Genomic DNA, 15,723 nt, shown 5'->3' with positions numbered 1-15,723 from the left:
GTTTATAATTCTTGATGCAAAGCCCGTCTGCTGGTAATATAATGTAGTTATGGTGAAAAGTGAAGTCTCACAGATCACACTATGTTTTCACAAGTATGATGTAAACTGAAGTTAGAGTGAGAACCAGGAGTTCCACTGCCCTCACAGCACTAACTGCCATACAATAAAAATATTCCCAGCTGTAACAGCACTGAGCTTAAATAATACATGAATAGTACTGCACACTCCAAATCACATAACTCATCAGTTAAAAACTGATTATATTTCATCCCTTATTTTCAAGGCCTAGCTCTGAGGTAATTAATACTTGATAATTAATTACATGCAGAGCGCATTCCAGGTTCTCCATAGGGGTGGTGCCAAGAAAGAAAAGAATCTGGGTCAGAGCAGACCACTCCAAAAATCAATCATGTCTGGGTACAGAACACACAGCCCAGACCCTGGGACTGACATCTGAGGTCAGAATTTAAGAGCTGAACCGCTCTGTCTTGGATGAGCCACATTTGTCTCCTTTGAAAGCCCATCAAACACGCCAAGCACAGAGCAGATATGAAGTGAGTGGTGCTCCTTTACACCCTCTTCTCCAGTGGTCCTCACCAGAAGAAATAGCCAGGATCTTGCACTGGCCATCTCAGAAAAGGGTGGCACCTCCAGTGTATGCTCAGGCCATTTTAGTTGCTTCATTTTTCTTTGTACAGATCTTCATAACAGAGAAAATAAACAAGACATTAACGAGAATAACTCCTCATCCACAGAGACTTTACAATCTCATTTCTCCCTTAATATAAATGTTCATAATTCTCTCATCCTTTTTTCCTTCTCAAACACGCAGAGGAAGAATTTAATCTTTAAAGAATGATTTTAATAATGTCAGACAAAAATCAAAGGAAGAAATCACAGATTATGAAAATACTTGATTTGATTCTCTTCTGTTGTTTAAATATCACTATAGAATTTGCATGACTGACACCAAAATCACAAGAATCAAGAATTTGTCTGCAGAAAGTCAAATGTACTCATGGAGTTTGCGCATCTTTGCAAATATCAGACACTTACAAAAACCACCAGTTTACTGGAACAAAACAATTGCTGTGAATTAATTACTAAAACAGAAATAAAACTCTTTAACTTAAAGCATCCGCTTCCAAGGTGCTGGCCTATGAAAAGTAGGTACACCATGACCAATAGGGAAAAAAAAGAAATAAAACAAACAAACAAACAAACAAACTCAAACAAAAAAAATTAAAGAAAAAAATCATCATTTTAAAACCACATTCTGCAGGCAGGTTAGTCAGAAGCTGTGATTCCACCAAAGCAGGCTAAATTTCACATTTCCTTGTACTTATGAATTTACTTTAAGTCTTCACAGAAAGCAATAGGGAAGCAGCAAACTGGCTTTTCAAGAAGGGACAGATGCAGACTCCATGTTACTGCTGTTTGGACCAGCTGGCATTTGAATGCTCTCTTCCACAGTTTTTCTCACTGGTCCTGTAAGAAATCAACTGAAATTTTCTGAAAGTCACTTGCATTAAGAAATTAGGTCCACTCAATGCTGGCAGTAAACCAAATGAAACTAAAATGATGCCTATACTCTAATAAGGTGATTAAGGAAGCTGAAAGTGTCTTGTCTACTGGCAGCTCTGACTTACTAGTCCACTTAAGTGAAACCAGCAAGGTAGTGGGGCCTGCACACCTTTTGCAGCCTCCTCTCCAGTTGCAAAACATGGTAAAAAATAAAAGCATAGGAAGGTTACTGCAGTATAAGCGGAGTACAAGGACTACATTTTTCCTAGGCTGATGGAAACATTACCTTCCAGTTGAGTTCAATTTCACAGTCCAAGTAAAATTTCAAAGCTCCACCTTTATTTTTAAAAAGAAATTCAGTATTTAACTGAGAGATTTTTAAAAAATATGTCTTTGAAGAATTTAAGAAGTTCCCTCACCTAAATAACTTCCCTTTTTCGAAGACTCGGTGTTAAACAGTACGGTTGGAGGGAAAGGGAAGCAAAGGGTGGAAGATAAAGAAATACTCAAATCATTATAGATGCCCCATCCACAGTTCTCTAACAAAGAGTGGGGGTTTATCAGTTTCATGCTGTAGGGTTGCATTGATATTAGGTTCATCTACAAATTCTATTTCGCATGCCTGGGTGCTGCAAGGAGAGCGCTCCAGCTCCAACACTGTTATGTTGTTTGGCACCGAGGCAACGAGTACATTCCTTGGAACATAAAGGGTCAGCTGAGGACCACGGGCTGGCCAGTAGCGACCAAGATTAAAGCCATTGATCCAAATTTGCCCCTGTTAAGAGAGAAAGAAAAAATAACCTTTTAATAATCTGTCAGAGGTGAAATGACAAAATCAACTCAAGCATAACATTCTTGATATAGTAACTGAACTCCCTTCAAGGATAGATAATCTGTGCAAGAAAATGCTAATGACAGTCAAAAGAGCTTAAATTCCCTGAACAGTTAAAGCCATCACTAATATTTAAAAAGAAAGTGGTAAAACACTGCAGATATTCCAAATATGACAATAATTACAAAAGCAACTGCAAGCTCCTTGCACTGATTTTTGTCCCGAGTTTATGACCAAAACAAATTTGAAAACTGGATTTGCTTGAAGCTAACTGTTAAAAGGAGAATGAAGTCACAGAAGAAAAAATCAGATCCTACGGCTCTTACGGTTCCCTGTAAAGTATAAGACTACATCACCTTGGTAGTCCCTGCTCTGTGATTTCAAGGGCAAGATACAGCTTGTCTAGACACATGAAATTCAGATCTCTCTTTTACTTGTAATAGCTTAGTTGACAAAGGTATTTGTGAAATCACACTGCAATAAAGTACTATTGTACTAACACACAACCATTAAAAGCCTTAGGATCTGCTACTATTATTTTAAGTACAATGAAAATGTGACATACAAATTCTTAAAATTGCTTTTTATAGTTGAGGTGGTCAGAGCCCCTAGTTCAAAATACTGTACTAATATCCTAAATACCTTAAATTCAAAAGATTTTTTTAAAAAATAGGCAAGGAAAAAAGGATAAAAGTCAAAACACTAATATATCTATAGAAACACTGAAGTGACACAAATGCAGATTTTTCCAAAAGTCCATAAATTGGCAGGCTGCAGAATGTTTAGTAAAATTGTAAACTAACTCCCACTGAGTTGAGCAGAGTCTTCATTCTTAAGCAAGATATACTGCTGATTTGCATAAATAATTTGCTTTTATTCCACCAAAGTGTTCTTTCACTGTATATCAAACAAGAGTCTAGTGTCAAGAAAAGGAATGGAAACCTTATTGTTTTGGTCTTTGGTAAACAAAACATAGAGGAAAACCAGATTCATGGCATGGATGTACACTGATAAACATAATAAAATTGTCTGAATCAGTGGAAAGTAGGACTTTTATTGCATTCAGTGATTTCTAAAGTTGTCTGGGATAGCTGAAATCAGAATATTTTAACACAATTTACAGATGCACAAATGTAATACAACAAGAATTGCTGTTCAAGCTGCTTTAGTGGTATTTTTCTAGTGTTTCCTTTTTCACATATTTATGAAAACAAATTTTATGAAACTCAAAAGAGAAACTTTTTAAGGAGTTAGTAACATACAAATGCAGTTGAGTTATTTCACCTCTGTATCACTTCCGTGGTATTGAGATCCTATCTTGCACCGTTCTGCCAAGGTGTTAATAAACCTTGACCTCAAATGTTGTTTTTTTTTAAATCAAGCAAGCTCACTACTTTCTGTTGCAGGTTTAGAAGAAAACTTGGCATGAATGCAAACTCCCCACACATAAGATGGATGAGTGAGTGCACCCACAAGACACTGGCCCTCCTCTCACAGAGATTGTCAGTAACCTGTGGGAAGTAGGTGTTTAGTGTGGGAATCAACTGCATTAGAACTCTGATGGAGGAGATATGATCAGAATCTGTTTCTGATCTGAATCAGTCACTGGCTGTAACTCCTTTTTCCAGTAAAGCTGAGAACTTAAATTTCTCAACTCCAAACTGTCTTTATTAATATTGCAGTTTCCAAAGACTTCACACTCAGGAATTTGTATGCACAAAACAAGCAAATTATGACATTATATCTACTAGCAAATATGCTCTAGACAAAATAAAAGAGGGAGGAACTTCATCTTTATGAACAAGATTTCCTTTAGCAGGGAGGGCAATTATAGCCCATGATTCCACAGAAAACAAGAACAGTTCTGACTCCAAATCCTCTTTTCTTTTGAAGAAAAAAAAGGTCCAATAAATCTAAATATTCACTCAGTGGCATGTACGCTTAAGGGCATTGCGATTCCTCATGTGGAGGGTATGGAGGGTAGTTTTATTACTACTGAAGGGTTTAAAAAGCCCTGAAGGCAAGCAAGCTACAACACAGGTCATGACTGTTAATACTGCACCTTTCCTTCCAGGCTGTCCCTCATGCTATATTTCTTGCCTTTGCAAAGGCAGAACCATTATTAGGAGTATAAGTTTTCTTGATAAGTGCTGCTTCTGTGTTTTTCAACTACTCAGACAGGTGAATTTTAATTCCTGTTAAGAATCCCACTCCACACTTAAGCAATTTACACAGTGCCATGCAAGGAACTAAGGCCCACATACAGTGAGTGGAATTTATACTCATCTACTTTAAAGGCATTTGCTCATTTGTAAAGTTATCTGAAAGTCTCAGTTTCCAGATATCTTACTTAAAACTCTCATTCAATCCATATAAAGCTTGAAGGATAAATTCAACAGCCAAACTTAAGTTCATCTGGAATCTCTCTCCAGGACTGCTTTACAGGGTATACAAACATAAAACAGAGGTTTCCATAGATCAGAGGAAAAGATTTCCCCCAGTACCTAAGAATTCCTGGACTACCTTGCCATTTTAAATATGCCAGTTTGCCAACTGGCAGGTATGGCCACCTTGCTTCCTGAGGAAGATTTATGACTGATAGGGTCACAGAATTTACTAAAAAGCTCTAAGATTCCAGTTGCCATTAAAAAAAAGCTAATTTTTGAAGTTTATTCAGTGATTGTATGACATGCACATATACAGGAACAAGGACTAAGTCAGACTTCCTCATCTAAGCTTAGTGTCAGCAACACCAAGAGCATGCAATGCATCACAGCTGTCTGCATATTGTGAAGTGCTTTAACCACTACAATACTGGCAGTGGAGACAGATCAGAAGCAGCTCCTTCTCCCACTTTATTTTAATAGCAGTAAATTAATTGTTTCAGAAAAGAACAATTTTGCTACCTAACACTGCCACAGCACTTCCCTAAAGCCTGGACTTAAACACTTAGGCTTCCACGAGAGTAACACTCCAGTGCACACACTCTGTGCCTCCCACCAGGAACAGCTGAGCTGCTCCTCCCCCATTCTGCATGCTGGTGATTTCAGATATGGCACTGTGAAAACACACTCTTTCCTGCTCTAGCTACACTCCAGCCCTGTAAGAAATTCCCATTGACAAAGATCTGCCCACCAGCTTCTCACAGCAGTGAGAATTTATCTATAGATAAATTGCTTTCCCTGTGCAGTGCTCCCTGATCCATTCAGCCCTGGTACAGGGCTCTCCAAGCATTAGATCCATATCTGTGGCACACCACCAGCCACAGAGTCCAAAACTCTTTATGCTTTGCAATAGGATCCATAGTTCCTAACACAACACCTCAAATATGATAAAAAAAAAAACCTGCGCAAACAAATGCAACACTTCTAAACAACCTGACAGTTAATCTTTCTCACTGTTGGAAAACTTGGGTGGATTAGTTCAGTTGTTTTGATTTTGGGGTTTTTTTGTGATGTTCCACTTCCTAGATCAACACTATGTATCTTTTGAATATGTTTCCCTTTTCTTAATGTTTTATCTCCAGACTGACTTAAAGCAAAGAATCTATTTTTTAGTAATTTAAATACATTTGAGACACCCACCTCCACGACCCGCCTCTACCCATCTAAGAGAGGTGGACTTTGATTGTCCATAGAAGTTTCAGTAGCTTTCTAAATGGACTTTGAGGTTTTTACAGCAAAAAACTTGTACCTTTGTCCAGCCAGGAAAATTGACATAGGTGTCCTGTGGCAAGTCTGGAATCCCTCCAGGAATTGAAAGAGTACCAGTGTAAAATGTAGGTACTTCGTAACTCAGTTCTTTGACAGCAGATCTCTTCGGGTGATGAAGGAGATAACTAATGTCATAGTTCACTGCTCCATCTATGTCTAGAGGATAGATTTCCCATCCCACAAGTACATCTTGAGCAAGAGTTAAATTTGAAACTAGACCCTAAGGGGAAGAAAAAAAAAACAACAATACAGAAATACAATTAGCTGATGTTACTGAAGCTAATTGGATGTATTATAAATCAGTCACAAATAAAAACTGATCAAAGTAACAGCTGGCTGCCCATCTGTGTATGAAAAACAAGCATCTGGTCTTCACCAAGTTGTAAGTTTTGTTTAAAAATAAAGAGCTTAATTTGTTATCTGTGAAAGATCTGTTCCTCTTCAGAGTTTCAGGCTTTCATTGATACACAAAATTTTTTTCAAATTGTTTTCCTGTAACTGGAAAAATTTCTGTTTTGCTTTTACACAGACATGATTCCAAAACTTGAGTCTTAATAAAAAGGAGAAGCAACATTAAATACCATTAAGCCTGAGATACAATCACTTGATAACACTGAGTCACTAACCCAAGATACTAACTTGCACCATAGCAGAGAAAGTGGCACTTACTTCCCACAAATCTTCTCCAGATAAGATACAGTATAATAAAATCAGTGCACATGCCCAATTCAGTGAAATACTTTCAGCTTACAGTCAGCTTCAAGCCCATGGAATCCCATCTCATTTCTATAGGACCATGTACACAATGGTTTACAGCACACCAGGGTACTTGCACACTGAATGCCAAAGCAAGGTAAGGACATAATTTACAAAGAATGAAAATAACATCAAGTTACCCCTGCATACATCCTAATTTTCTTACAGTAATAGTTCCTAAAACAGTGTTTCAGTGCAATGCAAGGGGCTGGTTTTAACTGCTTGAATAGACCCTGCATAGAAGCTGTTTTTCGGTGCAAGACAAGTTATGTTGCAAACATAACATGTCAAACAGGAACAAGCAAAACCACAGTTTCCATGGCTTTGGAGAGCTTGTACGATGTGTGTCTGCTGTGGCATCTCATAAGCATTGCACTGTCTCTCAAAGGCTCACCATCTGTACAACCACTAAGTGGTTTTCTCTTCCTTTACCTAATGTCCACTCTACAGAACGGGAGCTTATTTTGCTTATTACAAATTAAAATATCTGCAAGTGTCAAAAGTTAGGTGATAAAACTTTTCTATACAACTTAGACTCTACTCTGTCTAGCAATCAATTGAAATAATCCAACATAACTTTAGCCTGAGCTTTCTAACTTGCCTCCCTAAGCTCATCCTTAGGCACTATGAACAGAGTGATTTTTCAAATTATATTAAGTACCTACTAAACACTCTTACTTAGGTCTACATAAGAATACACATTCAATGATCCTTATCTAGAGCAGATTTGTAGGAAGTAAATACCACTTTCTCTGCTATTGTGCAAGTTAGTGTCTTGGGTTAGTGATTCAGTGTACCAAAATGTGGATATAAATTTTACAAGTAAAACTGGGATATAAGTGGCAGTGTGCATGTAAAAAGACACATAAAATAACAGAAACTACACTCTTCCTTCCTTTGTGTATTTTAACAACACGATTTAGATCAACAGGATGTTTTAAACCCAAAATCCTTTCAAGATTCCTTCCCAAAAGCTAGATGTCTAGCTCCATTTCAAGCTCAAAAAAGTGATAAAACTCCAGCCAAACAAAACCCTGAAAACCTATCCTCTTTGCTAAAAAATGTAAGGTTTCACAAGACAGGAACCTCTTCCCCTAATTGGATTTTCAAAAGCACATGGATTTTTTAAAACCCAAGGTATAATTACACACAGTTTTCAAAATCAACACAAAAGACAGCATGAAGGATGGAGTCTACAGAAAGAAGCAATGCACATAGTCCAAAGCCACCCAAGGAAGGTTGCCTTTTTTACACACAAAGATCCTGCTCTTAGAGGATTATTTTCACCATGGACATGTCTCTTAAACCTGCTTTCACTCTTATATGGTTAAAAGGTAAAGCATGAATTTCAGCTCAACCACAGCAACTGAGCATGTCCTTAATCCAATCTCTAAACCTCTAGTCTCTTACCTTAATTAACACCAAGCATATAGGTTTCCTTATCATCTGGCCTGTTAATAAATAAATAAATAAAAGCAATGGTTCTGCTGCCTGAACGTGAAGGCAAAACACTGGGGTTCCCCTGCCACTCAGATAAAGGCAAAATACCTTGAAGAGACAGTATGAACACAGCTGGCACTACTGCTACCTACTGCATACTAATAAAATCAAAAATAAAAAAATTGCATGCTATGAACTGTACAGAGCACAAACATAACAGACTCACCTCTACAGCACTCCTGTCTTTTATTGACTGTTACGCAGCATCGGGGATCCCATTAAGTCTAAAACCAATCTAAAAATTTGCTTTTTGCCCCTGCTCTTCCTAGTGCTACATTAGTGGTACTTCCATGGTATGGACTTTACATGGCAAGGGTTTGTTAGCAAGGGGAGCTGCAGTGGAGACTCTTCTGAGAAGATGCCAAAAGCTGCCCCATACTAGACAAAGACAGTTCTGGTTGACTCTGGAACAGACCCCCTGCTGAGACCATCTGTGATTCTGGGAGCATCTCCTTGATGACATATTTAAGAATAAGTTGAGTTCCCCTAGCTGAGTTTATTTTGACCATGACAGTAATTTCTGAGTGATCCCCTTGTCCTTATCTTGAACCACAAAACCTTTACTGTATTTTCTTCCCCTCTCCTGTTGGTGGAGGAGGAGTGACAGAATGAGCAAGGTCAACCAATGACAGAATGAGCAATGTCAGCCAAGGTCAACCCATCACAGCCACTCATGCATGGAGGCGACAGTCCTGAAGGGTAGCACACACCCAGAAGCACTGGGAAGCTCTCTGATAATTATCTGACACCTGGTTAGTCTGGGTGAACTGGCACTTCTGCACGCTGAAGTGCTCATGGACAGCCTTTCCCACCCACACTCAGAGTACTGCAAGGGTACACTGCTGACAAATGAAATGGAACAAGAAAAAAGATACAACAGTGTATTTATGTACACATACATACATCCCTCCAGCCTCCAAAAGCAATCCCAGGGTTCACAAGCCTCAAAGTGCAATCAAGTTCTGGACCAATTTCCAATTTTGGAAATTTATAGAAACATTTTTGGAATTTTTTTGGAGTTTAAAGAATCATTTTTTGGAGTTTATAGAAACAATTTTAATATTGTTATCTACAAACTTAACTAAACTGGAAAATATTGTGGGTGACACTTTGGCTGATAATGTAAGTAAACAAACAAAGTTTAAAAGATATCTATCAGCTTTTAATTTCTCATTGATTTTGGTGACTGGAAAACTCAGATGAAACTACTGATTAGTTATATTTTAGGTAAAGTTACAGCTGTCTAATCCTGACCTTTGTGCTCTTCCCAATTCACTACTTTCTTTTTAACCTGTGGAAAAGACAAAAAGCCATCACAATCCAATAACTCAATAGATTTTACTTACCTTAAAGTCATTATTGTATCTACCAAAGTTGACTCGGCCCATATTCTCTACCAAGATGTCCAGATTTGCTCCAGCCTGCCCAGTTATGTTTATCTTAAGTGATTTGTCCCTTTCAAGGACACCCTGGGGTACCTATATGAATTGCAACAAGAAGAAGAAAACAGTAACCACTGAAAACTGAAAATGCCCTGTTATTTGTTTTTTCAATTTGCATGAAGAGATTAAAACCAACAAAGGAAAAAAAAAGAATAAAGAAAATCCCTTTCCTCTCCACCTCCTGCATGTGAACACACACATACACAAAGGACTTCTACATCAACATTCACATTTTAGTACATCAACTGGATGTGCTAGTGGGTTTTGATGCATCTGATTCACAAAAGCAAGTTCCCAAATTTAGTCCAGTGACTGAAAAGATTCTGGCAATATCAGTGATTTAATCATTGGCTTAATCGTCCAATTATGTGTGCAACAATATTTAGTTTTATTTATTCCTATTCCCACAACACAAGGAAAGATGAGCTTGGTCTGGACACAAAGGTGATGAGAGTCAATATGCATCAAATATTAACCAAAAAATTGACTGTAAAATACATGAATTTATATTAATTTTCCTTTAGCAAGGCCAAAACCCTGCTTACGGAAAGAAAGACTAAGTTTATATTCTGTACAATACGCTTTTTTTTTTTTTTAAACTGTGGTTAGAAGCCAGTTTCATAAGGTAAGACATAGGCTCAGGCTTTCTCCTTCCAACCTCAAAGGAAGAAACTAATAAAAAAATCTTTGCAAATATTGCAGAAAGCCAACAAGTATATATATCAGAAACATATTCCATAAACCTGCAAGTAAATCCATTCTATAGATCTTTTATTCACCTCAGTCATAAATATGTATCAATATTCAAATATGTCAAAAATGGCAAGACAAAAGATAGCAATGTTTTCTGAAATACTAATTTGAACATCTGGTATGCATCAAGTATATGCTTCCTTATTTTCCTCATGTGATTAAATATGATCAGGGTTGCTTTGGTGATCTGGAGAAAGGAGGAAAAAAAAAACCCAGTCTGCATCCTCGACTTTCATGAAGGCCACTGATGGCAAAAATTAATAGCAGTGAACAGTGATTTTACCCCATCAACAGAGACATAGGCACGATCATGGACTCCATTTAAAGGTGAAGACAGTGGTGTTGGCTCCACACAGTTCTTTGGAAGTGTGGTTCTATACAGTACATATCCAAAATACTAGGAAAAGAAAAGAAAAAAACCCCAACAGAGTAATGAAATAAGTAATTTGCTTTTTCAATTCAGGTAATGATTTAAAAATATCACACATTTCTGCCTACATGTCTGCACTGAAATGATGATTTTCATTCACTTCAGACGGCGACTACCACAGAAAGCATTTCAGATTAGAGTTTACTTTGACCTTTAGGTAATGGGTGACCTTTATGTAAACTGGTGAAAATCCCTTTATAACTGAGTTTACATAAAAAAACTTGTAAGTTCACTTCTCATCCAGTGCCCATAAATTGATACATTCATCAAGTCAACATTATTTAGTTATCCATTAAATACATGGCTTACATCAGGAACATTTTGGAATAATTTTCACGAAGTTCCCCATCAGGAATGGAAAAAAATAAGTCATAGCCATTCCTGAGACCTTAGCAGGCTGGAGAGTTTGGTGGAGAGGTAAATAACAACCTTCAAAAAAAAGGTGAGTGCAGGGCCCTGCACCTGGGGAATAATAACCCCATGCACCAGCACAGGCTGGGGGCTGATCTGCTGGGAAGCAGCTCTGTGAAGAAGGACCTGGGGTCCTGGTTTCCTGAGCCAGCAGTGCCCTGGGGGCCAAGGAGGCTGATGATATCCTGGGGACAAAAGGAAAAGCATGGACACCAGGTCAAGGGAGATGATCCTGCCCCTCTCCTCAGCCCTAGAGAGGCCACATCTGCAGTGCTGTGCTCAGTTCTGGGCTCCTCAGGAAAAGAGGACACAGAACTACTGAAGCAGATCAAGCAGAGGGCTATGAAAATGATTAAAAAAAAACCAAAACTTTTTAAGACCTGAAAATTAATACTTCAGAGAAGAGAGAAATCAAGGTGAAAGCCTAGACAGCACAGACACCTATATCCACAGGAATAAGAAAATCTCAGGTGCAAAACAGGAGGAGTACTGTAGAATATGAAAAGGCCTCCAATGCAAAAATCCAGGATACCTTTATAATACTATTCCTTGTGTGCTAGATAAAGTGTAAGACATGATATAAGGAGAGTAATACCACAGAGGATTGTTCAAATAAACTCCACAAAATTACTGCAAAGTGCCTGCTGAAGGAATCCTCACCTGCTTTAGCTCAACAAAGGTCAATGGGTAAGTGCTTCTCACTGGTCCAGAACGTGACAGTCCATCAAGAACCTCCAACACAGTCCCTGCCTGCAGCACAGAAAAGGCAGATATATGAAAGTCAATAAGTTTCAGTCCAAGTATAACAGCACATCCAGCCATCAAGTCAGCTAGCTCCATGTGTCCAGAAAGTTAACAAATCTTTACATTATCTTTGCAGGCATTTAAAATACAATATAGCAGAGACAACTGATGAGCTCTGAAAGAAACATGCCACATGTAGAGCAGTGATTTAATAAAAACAGATGCTCTAATTTTGCTATGCATTCATAAAAATAAAAGTGACCCTTCATTTTTTAACTAGAACTACCCCAGTAGTTTCTCTGTGAAAGTTGTATAAACAAACACAACTGCTTGGGATGATTAATACAAATATATTACCTAAATTTTGCTCAGCTATACTTAAAATCAAGCTAGGGAAAATGCCACTGATTCCCATTGAGTTACTCTGGAATCATTCCGAGTTAAGTAGGGATGCTTTAATTCCAGTTCAATTCCATCAAGAGCCATCCAAGATGAATTTACCCTATTTAGTCTTAAATGATTTTAGAAACTCTAAGGCTGTAATTAAGTTATCATATGTAAGTAGCTGGACTGGTTTTAATGAGACTGGGAACAAGGTTCAGGCTAGTCACACACATAAATACCTTGCTGAATAAGGACTTAGATGCATACAATTAAATTGCCTTTTATTGTCATTATGTAATATTCTACATCTATGATTCTCTCTCAAACACCACTATCAGTTTTAGATTAGTCAAATGCACACAATATGCCTAGTGTGTTACAAGCTCAAAAAATTAATTTAGTGTGATTTTTCATGAAAGACGTCAGTCTGTTTCCCCAGAATTATTGTCACTGTTCAGTGGTAACTACACATTACACATTCAAATACCTCTCATATACCAAATTTACATTCAAATGCTTAATTAAAAAGAAGAAAAAAAAGGTGTTTAAAGTTATGTAAAACTATACTATAAGAGTACTCATAGCAGTACAAATTTCTGAAGGTACTTCAATAACAGAAGTATTGAATTTTTGTAGAACTTACATGAAAGTTATACTAAAATATTAGAATGTACATACAGAATGTACGTACACTTTACAGTGATGCAACAGAAGACAGCATGAATTGTCTATTGTATACATAATTAAGTCTGCAGTTTTGGCTGGGATACAGTTCATTTTCTTCACAGTAGTTTGCATGGGGCTGTGTTTTGGATTCTTGCTAAGACTGCTGACAACACAGGTATATTTTGGCTACTGCTGAGCAGGGTTTACAGAGTCAAGAATTTCCTGCTTCTCTCACCAGAGAGGAGGCTGGGGATGCTCAAGAAGCTGAGAGGGAACACAGCCAGGACAGCTGACCCCCACTGACCAAAGGGATATCCTGTACCTTTGCTGTCATCCTCAGCAACAAAAGCTGGAGGAAAAAGGAGGAAGGGGAGATGTTTGATGTGACACGTAACCAACACACATGAATTGTTCAAAAGGTGTGTGATGTGGCTCTCTGGAACATGGTTTAGTGAAGAATACAGTAGTGGCTGGGTTAATGCTTGGACTCAGTAACCTTAGAGGTTTTTTCCAACATAAATGATTCTATGATGGAGCCCTGCTTACCTGGGGAAGGCTGAGAGCCTCTCTCCACAAAGGTAGTAGCAAATGAGCTCCTTATTTTGCTTCACTTATGTGTGCAGTTTTTGCTTACCTACTGAACTGTACTTATCTTAACCCACAAATTTTCACACCTTTCTGATTCTCTCCCCCACCCTACTGGGGGAGAGAATGACTGGCTGCATGGTGCTCAGCTGCCTACCAGGATTAAACCACAACAACCATGTAGACACACATTTAACAGACTTCTGAAATGAGCTTATCTTAACTCTAGCTAGGAACAAGCAAGCAAAAGGACGCCATAAGTACATAAATGGTAACACCAACACTGTAAGTATCTAAAAGGTAACACAACACTATCTGGAGGTTGAGTCACCCTTACTAGCCTACAGTTAAGCATGTTCACTTGGGCAAGGAGACTGCTGGTCAAACACGGCTTGCAAAATTTTCATGAAAGTAGTTTGCTCTTATGTTTTCAGTTTAGAAGTTGTACCTAAAATAGCAATCATCTTTCATACAGTAAAATTTCCCAGACATTCCAGACTGCATACATGGTCCACTCCTTATCTTGTGCTCCTCCAAGGGAGCCAGTAATGTTACAGGAATATGCAGGACTTGCCAGGCCACAGGAGAGATTTAGCAAGAGATGCAAAACACTGATAAAGGTAATTTATATAATTGAACAATCCTATGGGCATTAATATTCTTACCCCTAGGTGGACAGCAAAACCAGAAATTAATACAAGCAGCATTAAGACATGGGCATCACTTGAGTTACTAAGTGGCAATGAATGCTGCTTTGTGCCTTGCTGACCTGAATATTAGCAGCTTGTACATGTGCCTGTTTGACTTTTTTTTTTTTAAGTCCCTGCTACTGAAGGGGCTTCTATTCTGAATATGAGTCAACCATGCAGGATTCACTCAGGGATCGGTGGAAGCTTGTTTCTTTGAAATTTCAATAGTTTATTTTTGTTCAGCTTTTCAGTCATCGGTGGTACATACAAAAAAAAAATCTTCAAGACAAGATCTGGTCTTGCTGAAAATTCCTGCTGACTGCTATTTAGTGGATAATCAGTACCACAAGAGAAAATTAACAGTAAACTTAAAAATTACAAATATTGTCAGGAACTTTTAAAAGCAACCTGTAAAACAACAGATGACTGCTAAAAAAAACCAATATTTTTTAATCCTCCAGAGCAAAGTCTTCAAAACCCAAGTGTAAAGTCAAGCATGAAAGAAAAAAGAAACTAAATAGTTCCAATAGGAATATCAACTACAGGTTTGCTTAACCCCTTTCTAGCCCCAACACACACCAGCACTACCTGCTACTTGCTATTGCTTGAGCTCTCCATATCTTAAGAACTGAATACTTCTCCAGGACTTATAAGTCTGCAGGCTGCTGTGGTAGGGCAAGCACTTCCTTGTGATCAAGCACTTCTCAGGGCCCCCCAGGTTTCTGGTAACCAGAAACTACCACCTGCTCACAAGCCTGCAGAGCCACGTGCACACATTTCAGGAATTAAGAATCATTTATTCCCCTCTGGAAAGAATGCTTCCTAAGTTCTGGGAGTTAAATACTTAAAACCTATCATCTTGTTCACATTTCTGGAGCCCAGATACTTCAGTTCTGCCTTTGCTTGTCCTCATTCCCCATCTTCAACACTTCTCTTTTGCATCTATCCAACAAGTTTTTTTCCACATCACCTGCTTTCCTGCCTTTGCTCTTACATAGCGATGTCAGTGTTTCCAGCATCTTTTAATAAACTGTATTTTTCCCACTCAGGAGGATTCATTAAAATAAATCAACAGCTCAAAATTAACAATTGTCTCATCAGGGGAATTGCTATGTAAGGACTGAACTGCCACAGAATATCTTGTGGAAAAAAGAGATAGAGAATATCATGCTCCAGTTACATGTACCTCTGTAAAGTACATCATATGACCCCTGAAAATACTCCAGAGTTTCCTTTCTCTCATCCTTTCTGCAAAAGTGTCAGGGGAGTCGGTTCACTGGAGTAGACTCAATGC

At 38.2% G+C, this 15,723-nt stretch overlaps 1 protein-coding gene across 1 annotated transcript in view; it reads right to left on the bottom strand.

Moving 5' to 3' along the window:
* Positions 1 to 842: 842 nt before the first annotated feature.
* GLB1 (galactosidase beta 1) overlaps positions 843 to 15,723 on the bottom strand; it is a 41,071-nt gene continuing 26,190 nt past the window's right edge. Inside the window, exons 12-16 of the mRNA XM_021531263.4 lie at positions 12,022 to 12,111; positions 10,804 to 10,917; positions 9,672 to 9,803; positions 6,050 to 6,289; positions 843 to 2,299 (exon numbers count right to left, since the gene is read on the bottom strand). Of these exons, the coding sequence (XP_021386938.3) occupies positions 2,039 to 2,299; positions 6,050 to 6,289; positions 9,672 to 9,803; positions 10,804 to 10,917; positions 12,022 to 12,111 (837 nt within the window). The 3' untranslated portion in view covers positions 843 to 2,038. The remainder of the gene's footprint in view (positions 2,300 to 6,049; positions 6,290 to 9,671; positions 9,804 to 10,803; positions 10,918 to 12,021; positions 12,112 to 15,723) is intronic.

This window comes from Lonchura striata, chromosome 2, assembly GCF_050655825.1.
Source record: "Lonchura striata isolate lonStrDom1 chromosome 2, ASM5065582v1, whole genome shotgun sequence".
Taxonomy (NCBI): domain Eukaryota; kingdom Metazoa; phylum Chordata; class Aves; order Passeriformes; family Estrildidae; genus Lonchura; species Lonchura striata.
This window is presented reverse-complemented; position numbering and strand designations above follow the sequence as displayed.